The 24,790-nt window shown below is 32.7% G+C and overlaps 2 protein-coding genes across 3 annotated transcripts in view; one reads left to right on the top strand and one right to left on the bottom strand.

Annotated features, from left to right (window-relative positions):
- The window catches only part of LOC129228652 (RNA cytidine acetyltransferase-like), a 39,481-nt gene extending 35,320 nt beyond the window's left edge, over nt 1–4,161 (top strand). The window contains exon 16 of the mRNA XM_054863336.1: nt 3,628–4,161. Within this exon, the coding sequence (XP_054719311.1) occupies nt 3,628–3,758 (131 nt within the window). The 3' untranslated portion in view covers nt 3,759–4,161. The remainder of the gene's footprint in view (nt 1–3,627) is intronic.
- Nucleotides 4,162–8,402: 4,241 nt separating this feature from the next.
- LOC129227301 (uncharacterized) overlaps nt 8,403–24,790 on the bottom strand; it is a 29,133-nt gene continuing 12,745 nt past the window's right edge. For both annotated transcript variants that reach the window (XM_054861838.1, XM_054861839.1), the window contains exons 5-6: nt 14,658–15,178; nt 8,403–14,122 (exon numbers count right to left, since the gene is read on the bottom strand). In XM_054861838.1, coding sequence (XP_054717813.1) covers nt 13,737–14,122; nt 14,658–15,178 — 907 coding nt within the window. In that variant the 3' untranslated portion in view covers nt 8,403–13,736. The remainder of the gene's footprint in view (nt 14,123–14,657; nt 15,179–24,790) is intronic.

Below are 24,790 nucleotides of genomic sequence, written 5' to 3' on the forward strand. Positions count from 1 at the left end.
GAAATTATTGATTTTTGAAATTGGGAACCTACTCACAAAATAAGTACATATTTGGAAATAGCACACAAAATCCTATAAATTGACATTTCAAAAAATCAAGACAGCCAAATTTTTCCGGAAAACTACAAGCTTTGAAAAATTTGAAGTAACATCAAGTTAAATTGGCGCCAAAGTCTGTAAATGGCATTTTCAAAAACAATTTTAACCTACAATCAGTCAAATCTACCAAAAAGTAGTCTGCCCCACTAGCTTTCAAAGTGTATCACAGCAAACCATACTCGAGTTCAAGTTTAGCAGAAACTAAGCCTTTTGTTTAAAACATTAAAATCAACGTTTGTCGATAAAGAGACTAGGAAACCTAAACCCTTTAAGGACAAGATCCCTCTGCGAATTTCTACCTCCATCTGTTTTTGAACAAAACACAATTTTTATACATAATTAAGATAAGATGAATATTCACATGTTGTTTGCCAAAGTATGCCCTTACCTAACTCACTCCATCATCTTTTATTCTAGGTGCATTTTTTCAGTTGTCGTTTCATACAACAAAAACTTTTTGCTTGTCAGTAAAATCATGCTTTAATGAACTAAAGAGCATTAAATTAACTTTTAAAATGTATTTTTGTTTTTATTGTAGTTGTTGTAGGTGCAGATATATTTAATTTCAAAGTTTGTGAATGTTGATCCAGAGTCCAAGCTAAAACAAAAAGTGATGAGTAGGCCTTTTGCAGAGACTAGAAAATAATGTAAAAAAATGTAGTTACTTTTCTAAAAATGCATGGATTTTGTAATTAAATATCTCTGCGCATATAAACAGGGTTTTCAATTTTCTGCCAAAGTGGTTAAAATAAGCATGGCAAAATGCCTTTCTGCCCCATTTGTGGCAGAAATTCACAAAATGATATAAAAATAGTTACTGACATATAATAGTAAATGCTCAGGGGAAACGATTAAATGTTAACCTAAGTGCAATTTATTTAGTTTTATCACTATTCATAAAGACAAGATTTTATCAAGTGCAATCGAACTAACAGGTATTATAATCCAGGAACTATCAATATTAACGACACTTTCATGTATTACACATTTTTTAAACTGGTCCATCAGGTTGTAATTGGGGACCACGGATTGTATGGAAAGACAGACATCTGTTTTACAGCTGGAAATAGACAAATCTATTATTTTTTAGCGATGCTAACTTTTGCAGAAGCAGAGTCTCATTCAAATGAGCGGAATACCGCCATCAAATTTTTATTTTTCCCTCTCATTCAGATAGATTCGTCTTATCTGGACATTTAAAAATTCCATACAATCCGTGGTTGGACAGTAGTTACAATTACTTGAATAGAAAAACGTGTTTCGGGAAATGAGGCTACTTTGTTTTGCAAAGCTATATTATGTACAAAATCTATGTTAATATTGACAAGTAAAATTATGTCGCTTTCCTTTTGAGCACATGATAATCTCAGTCCCTAGCACTTTTGATTAAGCATATAAGCTAGCAAATGATAATCAGTAACTTTTTAACCCTGTTTAAGTTTGTATGTCTTACCTTTTTTTAAAACCAATAAGATTCTCGTTCTTTGTTCGATTAATCCAAATGTTACAAGCAATTGTTAATGTAATTGAATAATTCTCATTCTGAACCAAATCAAGGGCAACAGCGATGGATTTTACTTTTTACTTTGATGACAGGGATTTACATTTTTTAGTTTACTAACAAACATCAGTAAGTAACTACTATTAAAGGCACTTTTTAGTTTATACCAGTTTCTGCGTGCAGAAAGAGCCAACATTACCTATAATAGCTACAATGAAAACAAAAATAGATTTAATTTATTGATGCATCAATTTTATGTTTGAAACATAAGACATAATTTCTGCTGAACTTGAACTCCAATATTGTTTGCTGTGATGTAATTTGAAAGCTAGTGGGGTGAACTAGTTTTTGATAGATTTGGCCGACTGTAGCTCATTTAGATTTTGTGCCAATTCAGTTTTGAATACTTAAAATCTGCATAAAAATTTAAAAACAAAACACATCATTTTATAGGCTTTTGTGTGCTTTATCAAAATACAGTTGGCTGGCTCTCTGTTTAACGACGCTCTATTTAACGACGGCTTTTCACGGTCCCAGATGGTCCACAGTAGTGTTAAAAGCATTCTATTTAAGGATGTTTTCTACTTAAGGACAATTTTTTGTGGTCCCTTGAAAGTCGTTAAACAGAGAGCCAACTGTATGTACTTATTTTGTGTGTAGGTTTTTCAGGAATTTCAGCTTTGCTCCGAAATTTGTTTTTTGGCTCATTTTCTTTCATCTTCCACAACTCGGTTACGGATTGGACAAGAAAATGTGGTTCTATGCTCCAATTGGGCTGTATTATAACCCCCTTTGGTTTGGCAGGTAAAGTAAAGTTATTCTATTTCAATAAGTGCTCATCTTATTTTGAGCAAACTGTTTTAACTTTAATGATAGTAACTCTTAGCAAGTTTGCCAGTTGCTTATCCAAAAAAAAAAATTCAGTGGGTTATATGGCTAGTTTTAGTCTTTTTTTATGGTCAAAAAAAAAAAAAAAAAAAATCTGAATTTGGGAGGAGGTTGTTTCTTCAAATCCCCCCCCCGCCCCCCCTCTGGATATGCCCCTGTTCTCAGCTGTTTTTTTTTCTTCTCTCTCTTAACAAAAGGTCGTTATATTATAAAATGGGAGGCAGATTAATGTTTTATAGAGCAGTATCTCTCCCACCACAACCAGGGCTCTGGAGAACATTGTTAAGGGTCTTGCCTGGCAAGCAAAGCCCTGGCTTCTGCAAGAATTCAAGAGTATTGTAGTAGTTCTTTCTAAAGTAAAAACTAAAAGTATTGGTAACTTTCATCAGAGTTAACAATCTAGTCTCATTGTGAAATCCTATGCTATTTATACTATTTAAGACCTTTTGGCAATTATTTACGAGCATGTAAGTTTTCTCACTCAATCTCTTGCAAGAAAGAATAAAGCTCTGATATTTTTCTCAATATTGTAGAAATATCTTCAAACTGCTTACAAAATTATTATTATTTTGAATCCATCGTCGTTAATAATATATACATGCATTAGGGTGCCCCCCCCCCCTCGCAAAAATGGCAGTCAATTTTTTGAGTCACACATCTTCTTATATTTTTCCTTTTATAAAATATCAAATCATCTAGTTAAAAGGGAGTATTTTCTTTATTTTAAAATCCAAATTAAAATTCTACAGGAATGAATGCAAAACAATATAGAGGACCATCTGTGAGGTTAAATTGCTCAGACTTGATAACTAACACTGCAGATTTTCAGTGTTTGTAAAATAGTGTTTATTTTGGTTTTAAAAAAATGCAGAGGTTTATAGTTATTAATATCATGATTTGATATAAAACAAAATGTTCTACAAAAAAATTCCTATCCTTCTTGCTTGATTATTAATTTCAAAACTCTAACAGAGGCTAATTTCCATTTCCTTCTTAATGTAATTTATTTAGGCAGTGGTTGTCCCTATTCAAAAGAAGGATGGGCAGTCATGTCAATGACATACATTAAGTTGAAATTTCATTAAAACAAGCTCTCTTTATATACGTAAAATATTCTCATTTATTTTCGTACTTTTTAGAAGAAAATGGACACAATGATGCAGAGCGGAAAAAGAAGAAAATACCCAAGCCTACGAATGAGAAAAGGTACATACATTCCATTGCTTTTTTTTCTTCTATTTCTTGCTTAACTATAACTGTAGCTGTGTAAGATATTAAAATAGTTATGTAATTTAAAACTATTAGGTATCACAAGAATATTTCAACACAAAATCATTTTTACTAATTGAGCAGAAAACCAAAACAAATTTTAAATGAATTAACAGGGGATGCTTCACATTAAATGAGATAGGAAAGCATTCCTGTGTAAATGTTGTAATTACTTTATTTTAATAAATCACATTTATATATAGTAGGTGCCGCTTAATGTGATCACGGTTAATGTTATCATTTACTTAATGTTATCATAATCACGAAGTCCCGGAACACTTGTATGTTAACACACGTATTGTAATCAGCCTCTTCGTTTATTGTTATCACTTCTTCATAAACTTTCAATTTTTCCCCCGTTATTGTTTCTCAATTAACAGAAATACATAGGCAAACCCTGACCAGACTAACTTTCTGTGTAGCATTTTATGGTTTTCAATAGCAGTTTAAAATTTTTCAAGGAATGAAGGTACAGAAAGTTCGCCCCCTCAGAGACCACTGACTCCCCTTAAGAAAACTTTCTTTTGCACGTAAAAACATTCAATCGCTGGGCATGGCATTGATGTAGGACCTCCATTGTTGCCATTGCTTTGTAAACTATTAAAGAATTGTGTCGAGATTGAAAACGAAGCGAAGTTAAATTAAAATTTAAACAACAAGCAAAACCGTGCTGGAAAAAGATAGAAAAACTGAATGTGCTTTGAAACTGGTTTACGAATGTCAGGGAAAACGGTCATATTTTACTTCACCTATTACTATGTGATTAAAAATTACATAATTTGGCTTTAACTTTTTATAGTTCAGATATTTCCATTCTGTTAATTTAATAATTTATAGTTTAAAAGTGCGTTCAGTTGAGTCACTGTGATTTTAATTTGAGGTTGCCAAAATAAATGCACCTTAATTGGAAAAAAAATCATTATTTTGTGTCTCCTGGATTCTTTTCGGTTATTGTTATCAAATTGTATTTGTCCCAAAGTGATCACATTAAGCGGCACCTACTGTAAATAAAATAAATATATACGTATGATGAATATATGTATGTTCTCTATACAAATCCAGTTTTCATCGGATCTCAACCAAATTTGGCAGGGAGGTATGTAGGGGTACCCGAGAAAGAATGTACAGTGTATGTTTTTGAAGGCCAAAAAAGAGAGTTTTCTAAAAGCCTACTTCCATAAGACCCCATAGCACCTACAGCCTTGAAATTTTGTACAAAATTACTTCGAGCCCCAAGGGTTTGCACCAGTTTCTTTTCTTTTCCAAATTTTGAATTAGTGTTTTTGCAATTATTTTTTTTAAGCTGAAATTTCAAATTGCTTATTGAAGGGATGAAAATTTTCTTACACCTCTTAACATCCTGTCATTCGAAAGAACTTTTTTTTTTCTGCATCAGACTGAGCTTGTTCCAATTTTCCCAATTAATTAGAAGAGTAGATATAAATGTTTCTAATTTAAAGTCCCAGGCTCAACTCGATTCAAACCCAGAGCTGAAAAGTAAAATATTTTTAGAGACCACCGAATTTGAAAGTGACTTTTTAAATGTACAAAACGGCGGTTGCTTTATGAGGTGAACTTATAAGCGGGGTTTTTTAAACTTTCTCACCCTACAAAAAAAAAGGAGTTTTTATGTATTTTAGTTGCCTTTTCTCTAAAATAAGTTTTTTTTTTAGTCGCCAGTAATAAGCCAAATATCAAATCAAGGATATCTGGTATAGGCAAGATAATCAGGCTGTCTGGTTTATTACATTAGCTCCGCCTTAGCCCTGGCTTAGGAACGTAAATTACTGCTTAAGTTCTCTTGTCTGATTTCTGAAATAGGTAATTAAATTTAACAAGAAGTTCTGTCTAGAACTAGACGAGCCTACTTTCCCGTATACCCATACTACTTTCTAGTACCTGATCAATATTCTCAAAAATAGCTAAAATCGCAATTTTTTTTCAAACATATTTTTTAAATACTTTAAGCTGATTTCTAGGAATAAAATATTCCTTACTCATCTAAAAAATAGATGCGTAAAATAAATATAAAAAAAAATAGCAGCAACTTTTAAACAAAGCAGCTAATACACTTTTTTCCATTAAACAATCTTTAACAGCTTTCAAAACGAAAAATTAATAATTAAAATTAATAAGCTCATTAAAATAAATACATCAGATTTTTAAAAAAATCGTTTCTTTTTCCCATGTTGCCAAAAACAATTTTTTAGATAAATTAATGCACTTACCAAAATAAATAAAAACAATAAAATGTCAACTTAAAGAAATAATTTTCATTGTCAAAAAAAAAAAAAAAAAAAAAAAAATCGTCTGCGCATATCTTTATGTAGAAACATAAATGACTTCGAGTTTATTCGCCGAAAACTGAATACCTAAATTAAAACTTTAGCGTAAAATAAAAACAAGTCAGATCAACAATAATTATTTCACAGTCAAAAACATAGCTTCGGAGTCGGAGTCAATCTCATTTTGGAGTAAAGGAGTCGGAGTCGAACATCTAAGAATCGGAGTCAGTCATTTGTCCTCCGTGTATAAATTTTTGCCAAAGTTCCGAAGTCAGAGTCGAAGTCGGGGAGTCGGAGTCCGATTAATTGTCGGGCACAGGAGTCGGAGTCGGAGTCAAGTGCCCCTAATTTCTCAGAGTCGAAGTCTGGAGTTTGGCGTCAAGAGCTATTTCCAACAAAATTTGTTTGAAGTAAATCCGCCTTCAAGTACGGAATCTACATTGACTTTCAGTTTCCCCGTAGACGCTAATATTAAGGGATTTGAACTGTTCAAAATTGAACGGAAAATTGTTCAAATCAAAAAGATAGTTTATACACAAGTTTTTCATCAAAATCTTTTTCCTACAAAGCTTGTTTGAAGCAAATTCACCTCACAGTTCGGAATTGCCTTGAATTTCCCCGTAGGCGCTAATGTTAAGTTTTTTTGAACTGTTCAAAATTGAACAAAAAATAGTTCAAATCAAAAAGTGAAATATGGGAATGAGGTGTCCTCGCCGAGATCGTTCGAACAAAAAAAAGTTTGTTCGAATCGGACTATTCATTCAAAAGTTATTAGGGGGGGACAGACAGACAGACCGACAGACAGACCGACAGACAGACAGACCGACAGACAGACAGACAGACAGACCGACCGACAGACATTTTTCCCCATCTCAATACCCTACTTTCCAATTTTTAATTTTTCAATATTTATTTAATTATTTTATTTATTTATGACTTTTTTTTTGCGATATTTTTAAGATGCATTAAGCCTTCTTTCATGCTTTTTTCTTCTTTTTCTGACTTTTACTGGGAAAGTAGGCTAAAAAACAATTAAAATCTATTTACATCAGCAGCAAAACATAACATTGATAAGACCAGTTGTCCTTTATGGGAGTGAATGTTGGGCTCTCAACAGGGCAGAAGACCTTTTAATGATTTTTGAGAGAAAAAAATTTAAGGAAATTTTTTGGACAAATAAAACAAGACAACTGTTGGAAAACAGCTTATAACCGTGAAATTTACAAAAAGTATAAAGACCCTAACATCTTAATGGTTATAAAGACAACTCCCATTTGGTGGCCGGGCTATTTTTCAATATGAAGATGCGTTCCCCACCAAAAAGAATGGCCTTTTCCAACATTGAAGGAAAACCCTCCTCAGATGGCTGGATGTGGTAGAAATGGACTTAAAAGCTATAGGGGTGAATCGATAGAGGGCCATTACACGGAATAGGGGGTAGGTGGGAAAAACTTGGAGAGACGGTTTGCCAGCAACAGGCTGTAGTACCAACAAAGAAAACTAAATTCTGATGTTGGAAATTAATTTACATTTGTATATCTTATTTTGAATGGAGTAAACATCTTAATCCTCAAAGTACAATATTGCTACATTGATTTTTGGAAGCAATAAAATGATTGCCTTCTCTATAAATTTGCTTGTTTAACTTTTTAGTAATTAATCCTTTTTAAACATTATTTTTCAGGTAAAGATAAGTCAAGAAATATGTATTGTTGTCAATATTTGTAAAAAGCAGATATCAGTAAAGTGTTTTGCGAAAAGTCAAAGCCCCCTGTCATTAATAATCAAAAGTACTAATCAAACATTTTATACTACAAAATTCATTTTTCTATTGGATAGAAAAGCCATGATCACAACATTTTGGTTCATACTAGTTCATTCATGAAAAAGTGGGTAAATTACACTTGCACCATCTGCTCATGGATTATATGGAGTTGGCAGACGTCCAGTTGAGAGAATTCTATCTCAATGAGGAGGAAAAGTAAAATTTTGATATGCATGTTCTGCTCATTTGGAATGCTGAATTTAGAGGTTAATATATATCTGCAAAACCTGGCATACCTGAAAACTAACAGATGTGTTCATTTCCGCCTGTTAAACAGAATGTTTGCCTTTCCATCCAATTTGTGGTCAGACTGCATGAATGACTGACTATCTGTGTTCTACAAGGTATCATAACAAATTTCTACTCTACCAATATTTTATAGATTATCAGCTTCTTGGGTTGTATCTATGTTTGAACTAGAATTAATTTTAAGACTTCAAACAGTTTTGTATCGAAAATTGTTCGACTAATAAAATAGTAACATGTTGAACTACTAAAGAATAATATTGAACTTGTAATAAAAGGAGACACATTAAAAACATCAATATCTTTATCTTAAGAATTTGTACCAATAGAAGTGATATTTTTCAGACATCTGTAAAACATTGCAACATTCAAATAAAACAGTAATTGCCACTTGAAATAAATAAACATTCATGCAAAATACATTAAACTGATTATAAGATACATACTCAGTAATAACAGGATAAAAATAAACGATATTTCCATATAGAAGCATATTTCTACATTACAATATGAAGTGTAATTATCAAACTCCACTGGAAAACAAAATTTTCTTATCTGCACAGCATTAATTCCAATCCAAAAACATTTTTTTTGGGGGGGAATCGATAAAATTGATAAATAATGGCAAATGTTTTAAGAGGATCTCCAAACATAATAAATGTTGCTAAATGTAATAGCATATTATTAAATATTTTAAAATTCAAATACTAAACAATATAGTACATATCATAATTGAAACATTATCAATAACTCACATGCACAAATGTATACAATTGTTAGTAATGTTAGCATACCAAGTTAATTTAAGGTATTTTGAACCTCAGGAGTTTTTGGCACAGCTTAACCAATAATTCCTTCTGAATTTAATGTTGCAAAAGAAAAAAATTCTATATAAAAAAAATATTATGTAAGTCATAGTGAAATTGCTTTTAAAATACAATAATCTGAAAAATCCGAGGCAATTGCAATTCACGCCAACTCCGATTATTAGAAATTAAATTTTTACTCTTTTTTGGACTACATAAGGATGCACACTTTTTTCTTCCTTGTACAACAAATTGGAAAAATTGTCTTCTGAAAAAAAATTATCACTCCTTTTCTTTTTTGATTGCAATTCCATTATTTTAAAGGGCTGTTCATTCTTGTGACAAAACAATGTTAAATTTATATCATTTTTTTGACACTGTCATCTCACTGCCTTTTCATAGTCATAATTTATTGTAATTAAGGAAGTTTCACAGCAACGAATAAATTCAGACTAGCTATGTAAGACATGCTTGAAAATATAATTAAACAGAACCTCAGACTTTTGAGACTACAGTATTTACTGTAAATTTTATAATAATTACTTTTTAAAAATTGAATTCTGAATTCAATATTAATGGGAAGGGTTTTAGTTCATTTAATATTCTAATGCTAATGCAGATATTTTAAACACACACTCTAACTTAAATATCTTTTCATACTGTTTAGCAAGATCAAAATTCATTTTTTAAAACAATTTTTAAACAGTGGCATATATTCAGGACTGAAATTTTTAAATACAACCACGTAGTTAATGAATACATTCACAAGGTTTTTTTTTTTATACATTATATCTTTAATGGTAAAATAATTAGAGTTTTCGATCTCGCTTATTTTACCACAAGGAAATTGCAAAGTATTACTCTTGTGTAGATCTAATAAAAACTATCGATATCAGGCTTTTTTTTTTTTACTTCTAAATAAGGTAAGTGTTTGAACATGCAAATTTAACACTTAAAAAATCTAGAAGGTATAGAATTTCAAGATAAACAAAAATATCTGTGCTTACTAAAAATGATACAATTAAAATATATATTTACACAATATAAATAAAACACACAAACATAAAACTTCATGAGACATTCACTCATCGACAAAAATTAATGGTACATATTTATCTGTAAAAGAGGAGATAAGACTTTCATTTCAATTTTTGCTAGAGAAGGAGCAAAGAATAATTTATACAAACAGTAGGAACCTGGCTTATCTCCCCCCCCCCCCCTCCCTTATCCGTATCAAATTAATAAAGCAAAAAAATAAATATATTTTCTTATATAATAATTTTAAATAATGACAGCAACAATGAACATACAATGAAGTATCATACTAATCCAACAAATAACATGCCATACTCAGTCTGGAAGAATCAGTCAGACACCACTGCAGCTGAATTATTAGTGATAAAGTATTTGTAAGTAACAATGCTATGTAATTTTAGAACAAAGTACAGTAAACTCCTGATTATTCATGGCAATGGCGGCTCGCCCCTTGAAAAAGTGAGGGGGCCAGATAATGGGTGCACTCGAACCCCCTCCCCCTTGGTTAAAAAAAAGAAACATTTTTTAAATATTTAAACATTCTTAAATTTTTTTTAAAAATAATAAAATTAATTTCATTTTAGCAGCTAAATTAAATTTGTGAAGAAGTAATAACGTTTAAGGTATATTCAAAACTAATGTAAAAATAATCTAAAAAATAATGATTGCTTCTCTAAATTGTCATTATAGTACGCAAATTATTTGAAAACAAAGAGTCAAGAAAGGAGCAAAACGGTTTAATCTTGTGCAAAGGAAGGCTTCTTCCTTTACTGTATGTTGTTTACTTTACATAGCCTGAATCGCGTAAGAACATTCAAAGCTATGTAAAATAAACAGCATGCAGGCAGGGTAACCGGTCTCTGCAAATCCTGCTGTAAATATTGAGGTTCAATGCGTTGGTGTTGAGGGGGGAAAAACCACTCACACACATGCACAGATTATCCGTGACAATGTATAATCTACACCTCATTAATCTTTACACTTTTTAACAGATAATTTGCGGATTATATGCAGGATAATACCATACAATCCATTTTCTTTTAAATTTCAAGCACGTATGCACAAAAAAAAAAAAGAAAAAAGGGAAATAAATAAAAGTTATGAATTAGTCTTCTAAAAAAAGCGAGGGGGCCCGGGCCCCCTCTGACCCCCTCCCACGAGCCACCACTGATCCGCAGATAGAATTGGGTGGCCCCAAGTGCAGCGAATAATAGAAATCACGGATAAACTCGCAAAAGGCTAAAATGAGGGATAAATAAGGTAAAAATTGTCCTCCTTTAAAATCTTAGCTGTATTTATGCATAATACTTTTTTTTTTCAAACAATGAAACTGTATACAGTACAGTAATAATATATTTTTTTTTTTTTTTGCACTACAGAACTTAACATCATATGAAGAAAGTACAAAAAAAAAGAATACAACAATTTAAATTTTCGACAAAAAACAGCAATTGGTATTCTCCTTTTTACAGCTAAAATACATGTTCCCTGATTGTTAATTGACCTCGCAAATAATTCGCCTCTGTGGATAATCGGGAGTTTACTGTATTGCTTTTTGCCCTAATTAGAAGATAAATTTGCTATAGAATATTATTAATATTAAAGAATGCTTTTTAGCCATATTACCCTGATTATCCGGATTGCCTTTGGTCCCAATTAAGTCTTGAATACACGAGGTTGTACTGTATGTGCATACATTTACTTATGTTTCCATTCATCTATTTATATATATTATTTTTGCCTAAAGTTAACAGTGGAGAAGAAGAGATTTTAATTTAGCCTAAAATAGCGGCCTGGTAATAAAAAGATGGAAACATTTAGAAAATTCATATTTTTGATAAGTAAACAGGTCTATAGTTGTCTTCTTGATTATAATGCTTTACAAGTTAAATTCAGAGCAGCAGCAGAAAGAAAAAAAAAATATTGACTGTATTGCAAACTGAAAATATGGACAGGGAGAAAAAATATTTTTTCCATTAATGAGCTTTCAAAAAAACATTTGTAAAAGAAAAGAACATTTTTGTTTATATAAACATATATATATATATATACATAAATATATATGTATGTACCCCCTTCCTCCCTCCCAATAAAAATATACATCTCTAAGCAAACATGAAAAAAAAACTTTCTATCTTGAATTCTACATAAAGCATTTTCAAACAGACACATCTGTTCTGAGAGAGATTGCCCTCCATGGCCAATAGTTATTTCGATAATGATAGCATGTCATCAAATATGAAATAGGTTTGTTAATGAAACAATAGGTTTGTTCGATAAAATACACTCTACTATTCAGAATAATTCAACTTTCACGAAACAATAAAAGAATGTATTGTTAATAAGGACATAGCTTTTCTGCAGAAAAATATCTAAGTGATAAAATCAAGAACCACATATGTAATTCAACAATTGAATCTTCTTCAAAACAGCTGTTTGAAAATACTATGGGTAGTTACAAAAAGACAATTTCAAAAAGCTCACAGCAAAACTAAATCAATTACAAGCTTTTACAATTAAGTAGATCTTACAAATTTCTTCAGGTACTGTTATTTCTTTGGCAACACTAAAATTTATATAGATTGTAACATATCTATTATGTAACCAAAATAATAAGATCAATCAGCTTTTTTTGTTTACTATCAAAGAACCAATACATAATATAAAGTAGTAACTGCAATTAATGCATGCCAAAAAATAAGCAATACATTTGCATATGCTGACTGCAACTAGGAACAGAAAATCAAATACAAAGTACTAAAACATTTGCAATGTATGAAACAATTGATTATTTACAAGTCCAGGAGTATTAATCATAAAATGTATCCAAAAATTTTCCTGGTGCTATGCTGAACTACGTATAACCTGTTATACATAATAAATATTTTTAACTTAAAATGCATAGAAAATAAGTTTTAAAATTTCATTTAAAAACATTTTTACAGTTATGTACAGAATTTCTACTGAAATATAAGTATTGAAACGCAATACCAGTGAAACGCTCGTTTCCATTTCAATTTCCTCATATGACAGCAAGAAAGTTACTCTCTCTTTTTTGTGTTTTCCTCTTCAGTTTTATAACCAGGAAATGCTTCTGTAATAAAAACAAAGTGATTCACATTATCTATGTATGGCAAGAGAAAAGAATCTGGGTCAGATACTGAATGGTAACTTTTCATGTGTTCATGTATAGCACTATCTTTTGAAGCTTCCGTATTATAAATGCGTTTCAACCCACAGCCAAAGCAGTGAAATAGCCAACGAGTAATTTTTACATCATAAGGCATTGGAATAAAACTTAAATTTTTCCTCGAGGAGTCGGGTGAAGTGTCATCAGTTAAATCTACAATTGGTATGGATAGCGCATTTCCACAACTATGATCTGGGGAACCATTTCCTTTACAAGTTTTTGATATTTTTGTACTAAATGGTTTAAAAGGCAAGTCATTTGTCTTGTGGTATACAGGACAAGTTGCTATACTATTCCTATTCTTTTCCAGCGGAGCGAAAACTGAAAGAATCATGAATGAAACCCTTTTTTGGAGTTGATTTGTAATAAGAATGGTCACTAGAATTGGTTTGATTACCATTGTATAGATGCTTTACTTTAAAATTAGGACTAGACATCAAACTCTGCACAAGAAAAGGAACTCTAACAGAAGTTCGCCTTAATGAAATAGCCATCAGAATGTTTATGAATTTTATGAAGAACATTATTAAGTTTTACGAAACACTTTTTTATTTTAAGACTGTTCGGTGACCTTATTTTCAAACGTGAGCCATTAAAGAGTAAAGATTTTAGTAGCTGGGAATGAAGTTGATGCAGAAGAAGAAATAGACACATTTTTGCTTTCTAGAAAACTGCTGTTATCAGATTGAAAATTTCCTTTGTCATTTGTTGAATATTTTTGTGATATATGTGGGGGATCCAAAATTTCAATATCATCATCTGATGAATTAAGCACAACATCAATTTCCGCATCAGATGAAGAAAGATCATTGTTAAGATAACCATGCAATGAACTTTGTGGTATTTCAATGACAGGAAACTTTTGGGGCTTTCTTTCAGTCATCTTTTTAATTTGTTCCTCAGTGAGTTTTTCTAGCTGAACTTTAGACGTCCTGGACTGGCACAACTTGAGTAATTTTCGACTTCTTTTATCCAGTCCTGCAAAAAATCAATATAAGTCAACACACAATATTATGGCTTGTACAAAAGGCAGTTATCATTTTAAGGCAACATAAACCAAAAAATAAATAGAACATTTTACTAAAATAAAATAGATTGGATACAAAATGCAAGCAGTGTGAATAAATTGACACAGAAATGACATGATTTCTTAGCAACTAAGGTTAATTCCCGATCATCAGGTAGCCCCCCCCCCCCATGTGGGGGCAACAGAACTATTTCTGTTTTGTTGCCACACAAAACCTTGCTTCGTTTTCAGACGTTTAAAGCAAACTGCATCTTTTAAACTTTATTTGTTTTCAAATTATTCATTTTTAAAGTTCGTCCTAACTTTTGTATCAACCGGTATTTTCAAAATGCCCATTGAAGGGAACTTTCACCAACCTAGTTCAGCAAGGCAGCAAAGTATTAAAAAGTGAAGAGACCTAACCTGTTGTCACAGCACATTCCTGATCTTAGATCAAAAGTTATTGAGCAATATAAGATACACATGACACATTGTGGAAAAATATACCTGTTTTTAATGTCAGCATCCTTTCTTGCCTCTGTCTTTTTCCATAAGAATACTTGTGAGTCACTTCAAGTTTCAAGATTTTTTGAGGGATACATACAGGGTATTCTTTCTTCTCCCGGCATCTCAACTTTGGAAAACTACAACTGCTAACTTTTACTGTATTGATTGGAAAGCGGCAAAAAGTATCATACTTTTTTATTGCAAATGATATAGACTGATCGTTGATGAAATTTTTGCTGCAATTCAACTGCAATATTTTCATCCCAAGGCAAGAAGTCAGTGGCATATCATCTGGAAATTTGGGATCACGCAAATCATCACTAATGAATAAAGGTTCTGTTCGTGAGTGCAGTCTTAAAGGAAATTCTGCTCTTAGTTTCTTTTTATCTTCCTTTCTAAATTTATCTGTAGACACAAGATTTAAACATCTAGCAAATTGTTCTTGAGTTATGCAATCATCAGAAAAGTCTTCTGTTATTTCTTTGGGCAACAAAGGAGGCAGAGAAATACGTGGGACAGCTCTGAAACAAGAAATTCAACTTTTAAGAAAGTTTTAAATAGACTACAAATAGTGAATTTTTCAAATGATCAAAACAATGTCTACAAGAAATAAACATCTTAATAAGTTATAGCATTAATTTCCAGACAACTGATTTAAATATTATTCAAAACAGTGAGACTTAAAAAGCAGAGTTAATTCTTGTGTGAGCTAGAATGTGATTTAAGCTCTAGCAGTAATTTTTCTACTGTTATGCAAATGCTTAAAAAAAATTGGAAGAGATATGAATCCATCGCTTATAGCAGCAGTTCTCAACCTGGGTGGAAGAGCACAAGAGCACAACCCAAAGAGCACAAGAATTTCAATGGAGTCGGGAATGCACCAGAAACTTGTATAGCAGTAAAAACAACAATTGTCTCAACTTTGTAGACACATGTAAATATTTTCAACAGTAAGGGGAGGTGGGGCACATTGGTCCGCTTTTTTACTTATCATTTTTTATCTCATCAAAAAATTTAAGGATCAGTTAAATTTTATACAATAAGTTTCACTAAACACTTCTCAACCCCACAGATTTTTTGGACGTGTTGAATTGATAAACTTTTTTTTATGTTGATTTTTGAATGGAACCTCGTAAAGTGGACCAACGTGCCAACAAGAGTGGTCCGCCTGGTGGGGCACGTTGGACTGCATAACTCAACCAATATTTGTTATAATTTTAGTGATAAACACTATCGAACTTTGTAACTACTTTATTATCTTTTGTGTGTAGAGTAAAAAATATTAAGTTTAAAGATCAATATAACATATTAAATTGATTTTTTGATAAATCTTCTTTATTTAAAAACAGCAATAAGCATTCATCATTAGTACACAATTATTTTTTGAAAATAAAAAGAAAAATCATATTGTTATAATTATTGAGATTTAAGAGCAAAAAAAGTTTTTAAATTATGTGAGGTAGGTTGGTTGGGTCCAACGTTCCCCACAAACAGTGGACCAACCTACCCCACCTTCTTGTTCTGAAAAAGTGATGTCATAATTTTCTTTTTGACAAAAAATTAAAAAAAAAAAAAGCCAATTATATTGAACTAAAGAAACTTACTTTAAGAAAGGAGTTCCATTTTTTCCTGCAATCTTGATGAAAACCATTAAAGAAAAAAAAGTTACAGTTTTCTGAAAATTACTCAGGACTACTAAAATAACTCTTTCTGGAATAAAATTTGTTCAATATAACTGTACCATGTGATTTCATTATAGGATTTGTAGGACTATAGGTGCTATTTGTTGGTTATAAAATAAAATAAAAAAATATTAATAGTTAAAATAATTTGAGACCAGTCCAATGTGCCTCGTGGTCCAACGTACGCCCCCCCCCCTCTCCCTACCTCATTTCCTTGAAGTTTTTAGTGCAGTTTTCATCTGCATATCTCTGAATAATTAATTATTAAGTCAAAATATTGAGCATGGCTGGACATTCAAAGTGACCAAAGATGGGCTTCATAACACAAACTAATATGAAGCTTTTTGATGCAACAACCAACATGGTGCAGACATGGTCTCTACATGGCTTAAGGGTGTGGAATTGAAATTTTTTGGGGAAGGGTGTTTTGAGGGGTATTTTTTACTTTTTTGGGGGGGAGGGAGGGGGGCTAATGCTCTGGTGGGCTTTGAGATATTCAGGGAGTACGACTTTGCTCTTAGAGGTGGTGGGTACCCCTGTATACATACTAGTATTTCTAAGCTTCACAGAACTGGAAAGGGGCCCTGTTAAAAATGTGGCCTCTCTAGTATTTATCACACGTGTATTACTCACATCTAACAATATCTAAAAGATTTCTTTAAGTAATTTTATTCCAGGACCATGCTAAGCATTCGTCACTGCACCAAATGTGATAAAATCGTTAATTCGGCGAAAACAAATCTGATATGGCAAAATTTATTGGCGAACAGAAAATTTTTCCAAATTTCCTAAGAAGAAAAAACCTCTCTGATCTCTAAAAGATTGTTAAAAACCCCAAAAGGGGAAAAAATACTAGTAAATAAGTATCTAATTTATCTTAAGTGTATGCTGTATCTTTTGAGTACAAGCATTCAACATTCTATAAATTTATACTTTGTTCTCTGATTAAATATTTCTACAGAAAAAAAACCCCTATTAAAATCAGTTTAAGTTAGTCTGGCTACGATTTTTGAAATTTGGATAATACTATCAAAATTAGGCTAATTTACTGGCTAACGATTGCAAATCCTTCACCCGGCCTCTTTTATTTCAGGCTGAAACAACAAATTCACTTGTTATTCAAGCACAATAAAAATTAATGTTGAGTTCTATGTACATTCCTCGTGTAGCATGAGAAAGAGGCAATAATCTTTTGAAGTGTTTAAAATTTTGCTAGGTTTGAGCATATAAGTAAGAGAGAGCAAGAAGATAATAAAGAAACTTAACGACGATGTTTCGTAAAACTGACAATTTCGACATGAATGTTGTTGTTCATAAGCGCAGATATATGGACAATGTAAAATGCTGTTGTTGGAAGGTTACAGGCAATACCCATAAAAATGAGTTTTGAGATATTTGAAGATATGTGTTTTGAGTTCAAAACTAACAGTTGGGAAATGTTGGAATTAGTAGTTTTTTTTTTCCTACATTTTCAGCGGAAAACAAATAAGCAAGCTTGTACAATGATGGCAGAAAAGCAAAAAAATAAATAAATAATTTGCTGATACCTCTTTTCCTTCTCATAAGCAGAATGATAATAAAAAATTTTACAAATTGGGTAAGGCAAAAATTTGGGTTACTCTTGAGTTCCTTTATTAAATAGAACAGTTGGGCAAAAAAAAAAAAAAAAAAAAAAAAAAGCTTGGTAATAAATTGGTTTTTATGCTGGTGATTGGATCAGCAGCCACAATTCTGTATATATACAGGTGTTCCGTTTAAACCTGCAAAAAACCTCTATTTTCACAACCATTAATCCTAGATGCATACTTCCAGTTGCAAAAAATGTTCAAAATCAGATGCAGAGTTAAGATATAGAAAGTTTGAAGCAGAAATAAAAATTAGTCAAAAAATACAAAATTTAACTTTTTTATACGGGCCCTAAGTCCCCTAACTTATATTTAGGGAAAAAATCTCTGTAGAAAGATATTACAAACACAAAAAAAAATTGACATTTGTGTGAGCAAAATTCAAGGGGATATTCCAGTTCAAAGTTTTAATCGATCAGACAGAAGATAAGATTGGAACTTATTGCCCTTTCAGAAAAATGATAGGATATCGAAGTAAAAAAACAAAACAAAGTATTTATATTTTTCATTGCTATTCAAAAATTCATGCAAATGCGTGCCAACTTTCAAGAAAAAAAAATCCGGAAGATATTTTTCTTATTCAGAAGATTTTAATGCAAAATAAAATCAAACTGGACATTTACCCTCCTTACATTTAACAGTATGAAATTAGTTATGAATTTCATATCAATTGAACTTACTTTTGTTTAGTAAAAATTACTTGTACTGCTTTTTTTAAGTTTAGAAACAACGTTGTCTTAAAAAAAGAACGAAGCAAAAACAGCACTAACTGAGCAATAACGAAGTTGATAAACGGCGCCGAAATCGTGCTCCTAGTTACCTGCTTCGATTGGATCCCGAGGAAGTCATGTGCTGTCTCACTAAGTGACGTCATAATCTAACCTCATGTCTTCTCGTGCAATTCTCCTATGGCAACCTCTCCTTGGCCTAAAACTCAGTGCCACTTTCCGCAAAAATATCGTTAGCGCCAAAATTGGCGAAATACAATTTTTTCCCTGCTAAACAAGAAAAATCCGGAAGATTTTGCTCATAATCGGAAAAATGGAAACAAAAGGATATGAAAATTTGTAAAACTTCCAAGAAATCCTGAAGGGATGGTAGGTATGCAAATGTTATGTTGTGATACGCAAAAACCACTCTGCACACGTATAATTTAAATGCTTGGTAACTGCTATATTTTCCCCCAAAAGGTGTTAGTTATTGACGGCAAGTGTAAAGCGGTGTAAGTCACAAAACGCTGCGTTTCTTATCTCTGTGAATATTGGTTGAACTACCGTATTACTCCGCATAATCTGGCATGGCGGAGAAAATCGAAATTGACCAGTATGCCAGGAAATTCAAATTTCCGGAATGCCGGATAATTCGAGGTTTATTTTGCAACAAAACAAAAGTAAATTTCCCCATCCAGTTCCAATCAAAAAGCAAACTACTGTAAGGAAAAAAAAATCCTGAAAGTAATCTTCTTTTAAAAAATATATGTGTATTGCATATAACATGTGCTTGTTATTTATGGTAGGTCATTACTGATGGATTTAATTATATGGCAATAAAGTAATCAATTCAGAAGCAATCATCGTTGCTGCGATTTGTTCAAAATTTTTTTAAAAAAATATTTTAGGTTCCTTTTAGAGAGATAAGTTAATTTTTAATGTATTGAATAGCTATGGTAATTCTTTAGCACACTGGTTTAGGGGCGGTAAATACTTACGGCTTAAATGTTTGCTTACTTAGTTTTAATTTAATTTTTATAAAATTATTCGTTATTAAACAATATTTTCCTTGTTAAAATAACAAATGACATTGTTGGTAAATATTTGTTAATACTAACAAGACACGCGCGCGTACAGAACTTATATTCATTTTTATAAGCTGAACATATATTTTTTATGTAACTAATTTTTTTTCCTCACCTCGATTCTACCGGCATGCCGGAAAGGACCAGGCAAATGTAATTGAAAATCTTGTGACCCCAAGTTTTGTGGCATGCCGGATAATGCGGTAATTTCAAACTTTTCGTTATGAAATTGTTTATTTCCCTAAATATAAGTCAGGGGACCTGGGGTCCCCTCACTTTGAACTGGAACTAAAATTTTGAACTGGAATATCCCCTTGAGTTTTGCTCACACAAATGGCTTTTTTTTTTGTATGTGTGATAGTAATGGCTTTCTATGGAGATTTTTTCCCTAAATATAAGTTAGGGGACTTAGGGCCTGTATAAAAAGTTAAATTTTGTACTTTTTTACACATCTTTATTTTCACTTCAAATATTCAACATCTTAACTCTGCATCTGATTCTGAACATTTTTGCAATTGGAAGTATTCATCTAGGACTAAGGTCAATGTCCCTAAATGTGATGACCCCTAAATGTGACAATGCACTTTTACCTAAAATCTTAGAATAAAAATTGCACTCAAATGCGATGTAATGAAACATACGCATTTCGGGAATGAAACCCGAAAACCTCCATCGCATTTGAAGCATTCCTTCAAGGGAATTCCCCATAGCACTTCGCATTACCCATAATCCAGTTCCCCCAACGTTCCCTAAATGCGACAAGCTAATGCGCGACAAAGCGATCTCCTTGCTTTTTTATCTTTCAAGGTCAAATAAACTACGCACACAGCACGACCTTGAACGCATCTTTCATCTCAAGGAAGAAGAAAGGGGAAGAAAATTATCTGTGGGAAATAGGGACGCTCGAAAATATTCGTCGCATTTTGGCATCGTATAACCGTTGGACCCGTTCGGCCACCTAATAGCGACAAATTGGATCCTCTAAATGCGGAGTTGCGGAAAAGCCTTTATTTGACCATACAAAGGGTAAGTAAATGTGTTTTTGTGCCTTTATTTCAATTATTTGTTCTATATAGTGTTAAAAAGGAAGAAAGAAAGAGAGAAATTAAGGATCTCTTGAACCACGTGGTGAATTCGTTACTCGTCACGTGATAATTAATTTTATGCAAATTTTTCTTATTGTTTTACATTTGCTGCATAGATAATGCTTGAAATACGGCAAATGTGCGCATTCTTGTAAAAAAATAAGGGAAATAAAATTAATTTAATGTAATAATGGCATGCTTGTTAACAAAAATAAAAAAAAAATTACTTATTTGTTGTTAAGCTAACGTATTTAGGCTCAAAAAATGCTTTTGCTGAATTGAAAAAATGAATAAATTTAGCTTTTTAAAAATAATTAAAGAAGTTTGTTTGTAAATTTAATGTAGTTTGTGGTGAATTTCATTACTGGAATTAGCCTTCAATTTTGGTAATGCATTATGGTTTAATTAGTTTCCTGGGTTAAGATATTATAATAAACAGAAATGAATCAATATTGCCCCCCCCCTCCTAAGAGCGATGACGCTTCCTCCTCTCAAAAGTTATTGCCCTAAAAACAAGAGCCCCTCTCCCAAAATAAAAAAAAAATCTAAAACACCCTCCAAACAACTTCAATGGCGCAGGTCATGAACCTTTCCCCAACAAAATAATCATTTATTCATCCATAGCATTCACAGGGGTGCCCCCCCCCCCCAAGAACACGCCCCCAAAATATTTTTTGTGACAAAAAATATGTCCCCCATTCCTTAACACCCCAACTTACAGATGTCCTGCACTGGAAAGACAATGAGATGGGGGGGGGGGGACAAACTTAATCTCTTTATGCTGGCTGTCTGTGCTTATTTAATCAAGACATGGCATATTTTATCATTCAAAAATCAAAGCAAATACTTAGAAATATGATCAAGAACCCTCTCTATTTCAGGAACAGCTCTTTGTATTGTCTTTGGCATTGAGGAGGGAAGGGGGGAATGCAAGATGTCTTAGCTCAAGCCAAAATTCATTTCTTTTATTCTCCTAAGTAGTGTGACTTTAAATGTAAGAAAATGGGGAAAATACAGAAGTGCCTTCCTCTATTTGCACCAGTCGTAAAAAAAAAAAGAATTTTGAGTTGATAGAATTTCATTACTGATTCCCCCCCCCTCCATATTCTTGCAGGTAACAATGCATAAAGCATCTTCATCGAAGTCCTACACTGTGGAGGATCTAAAACAAGCAGTAGAAGATGTCAAATGTGGCAGACTTACTCCATGGCAGGCCCATAAGAAATATAATATTCCTCATTCTACCATACATGGCCAAGCTACTGGGTGGAACAAGAGACCTGCTCCAGCAGTTGTAGGGAGAACTAAAGGCCGTCCCACAGCACTGTCACAGGTAAACAAAATTTCAGTTCTCATAATGCGCATCAGGGATGATTGTGTTCAGGCTAATAGTAAATTTTCCAAATTTCAGATTTGAGAAGCAAAAAAAATATATATATCTATTTTTTTTAAATTCTCTATTTTTTTATGAAAGTCCTCCTTAAAAGTAACTTGCTTATTTATGTAGACTGGTTATGTCACCTCACATTCTATTTCACTGACAACTTTTCTAAAATAGTAAAATAGAAAATTTAACAACTCATAAAAGCAAACTTTTTTTTTTCTGAAACAAATTTTAATCACTTTTAATTTAAAGACTTCTGTAAATAGATCAGAAACAACTATTTTCTTTATGACTCTCATATGAGAAAATGTTAATTTTTTCTTTTTTCTCTGTAGGAGACAGAGGAGACAATTGCAAAAAGTTTGCAAGTAATGAACAAATGGGGATTTGCCCTGAGCAAAGAGCACTTATGTGATGCAGTTCAGCAGTTTGTACTTCAAAATAAACTGTCAACGCCATTTCATGATGGACGTCCTGGGTGGAAATGGGTTCGTGCGTTCATGACAAGAAATAATCTGAAGTTAAAAATCGCGCAGAACATGGAAGCAGCAAGGTTCAAACAACAAAGGGACCCTTTTGTCATTTATGAATTTTATGACCTATTGGAAGAACACTTCACTGCTGCCGGTGTCTGGAACAAGCCGGACGCAATATACAATTTGGATGAAACTTCGGTTCGTTTTGACCCGAGTAGAACAAAAGTAATTGCTCCAATAGGAGAAAATGCAAAGCGTCAGATATTTGGATCGGGCAGAGAGTCAACTACAGTGTTGGCATGTGTGTCTGCATCGGGAAACATTCTTCCCCCGCACATTTTGTTTGCAGCCAAATCAGTTCAGCAGGCATGGCTTGATGCTGATTTAGAAAAATATCCTCGTACATCTGTTGATATTACAGAAGCAGGATGGATGACACAGGATGCCTTTTTTAAGTGGTTCAAGAATGTTTTCATAGTTGAAGTGACAATTCGTCCTTGCATTTTAATTTTAGATGGACACATCAGTCATATTTCTATGGATGTTGTTACTAAAGCTGTGGAAGAAAACATCATTATCTTAAAACTACCTCCCCATACCACTCACATTTTGCAGCCTATAGATGTTGCTTTTTTCAGATCATTTAAAGCTGCCTGGGAAACTAATATCTCCGAATATGTACGCTCCAGCCATGGTAAACCAATGGGCAAATCTCGCTTCATTACTGAAATTGGGAAGGTATGGGGCACACTATCCCCAAATACATGTAAAGCTGGATTTCGAAATACCGGCATCTTCCCTCTAAACAGAATGGCGATTCCCGAATCCCAATTTGATCCCACCGCTTTGAAGCGATACAAAAAATTTCAATTGGAAAAAAGCGAAGCAAATTATTCAAATCGAAGTGGCTCCTCATGTGCTCCCACTGTGATTGAGGAGAACCCTGGGAATCCAGTTATTGAAGAAGAAGTCCTCCCAGAAGAAGACCATAATATAGGCCAGCTTTCTAATAGCTTGAGTCAAGTAAACGCTCTTGAAACTGAAGCATCTAACCTTTCAGTTGTGCAGAACTTGTTTGATCATGCACCAAGTGCTGAATTTATTCCACCTAGTTATTCAACGTGCAACAAATCTGTTCAGACTAACCTTACACTGGACAAAAATATATCTGATGAAGATTTGGCTTTCCTACAAACCATGAATGGATATTTTAAAAGGCTTTGTAGTAATAGAATTGAACAGCATCCTCTACAATCAGTACCACCCTCAATTCAGCAACCTCAAATGTCCCCCCTTCTAGGTTGTTCATTTGAAACTGAATCATTCGAAAGTTGTTTACTAAAAACAATTTCCACATCAACCCCAAATCCTCCAAAGAAGAGAAAGGCTGTTGGGGCAAATTTTGCTGAATGTCTCACAACAGAAGCATACTTGAAGAAAAGAAAAGAAGAAAATGAAGAAAAAGAACAAAAACAAAAGGAAAAACTAGAAAAACAAAAGGCAAGGAAAGCAAGAACAGCAACAGAAAAACATGAAAGTACATCAACAAAAGAAAATAAAAAGCCAAAATCTAAAAAAGTGTCAACATCAAAAAAAAATTGTAAAAAAGTTAACAAAAAAGATGAAACGGAAACCAGCACGGACGAAGATGCTTTTTCGCTTCATAACAGTGATTCTTCTGTTCATATAGAAGATTGTTCCATGCACCTATCCACTAGTCCATCCTCACCCCATATGGCTGACACAGTGAACACAGGCAGTGACAATAATGTTCGGGCTGGCTGTTACGTAATAGTAGAGTATGAGGAGGAATTCTTCCCAGGAATAGTCACCAGTATAGTTAATGCAGAAGCAGAAGTAAGCACTATGACGATGAGCGGGCTAAATAGTTGGAAGTGGCCAGAAAGATGCGATAAAGTGTTCTATGAACTTAACAAAATCAAAGAAGTTATTCCACCACCTCAATTGTTAAATTCAAGAAACAACTACAGTGTTCCCGAAATAATTAAATTCCAAAAGTTTAATAAATGAAAATTTGTAAAATAAATATCATTTTAGTTGCAAATAATGGTGTCTTGGTATGCTA

This window comes from Uloborus diversus, chromosome 8 (assembly GCF_026930045.1).
Source record: "Uloborus diversus isolate 005 chromosome 8, Udiv.v.3.1, whole genome shotgun sequence".
NCBI lineage: Eukaryota > Metazoa > Arthropoda > Arachnida > Araneae > Uloboridae > Uloborus > Uloborus diversus.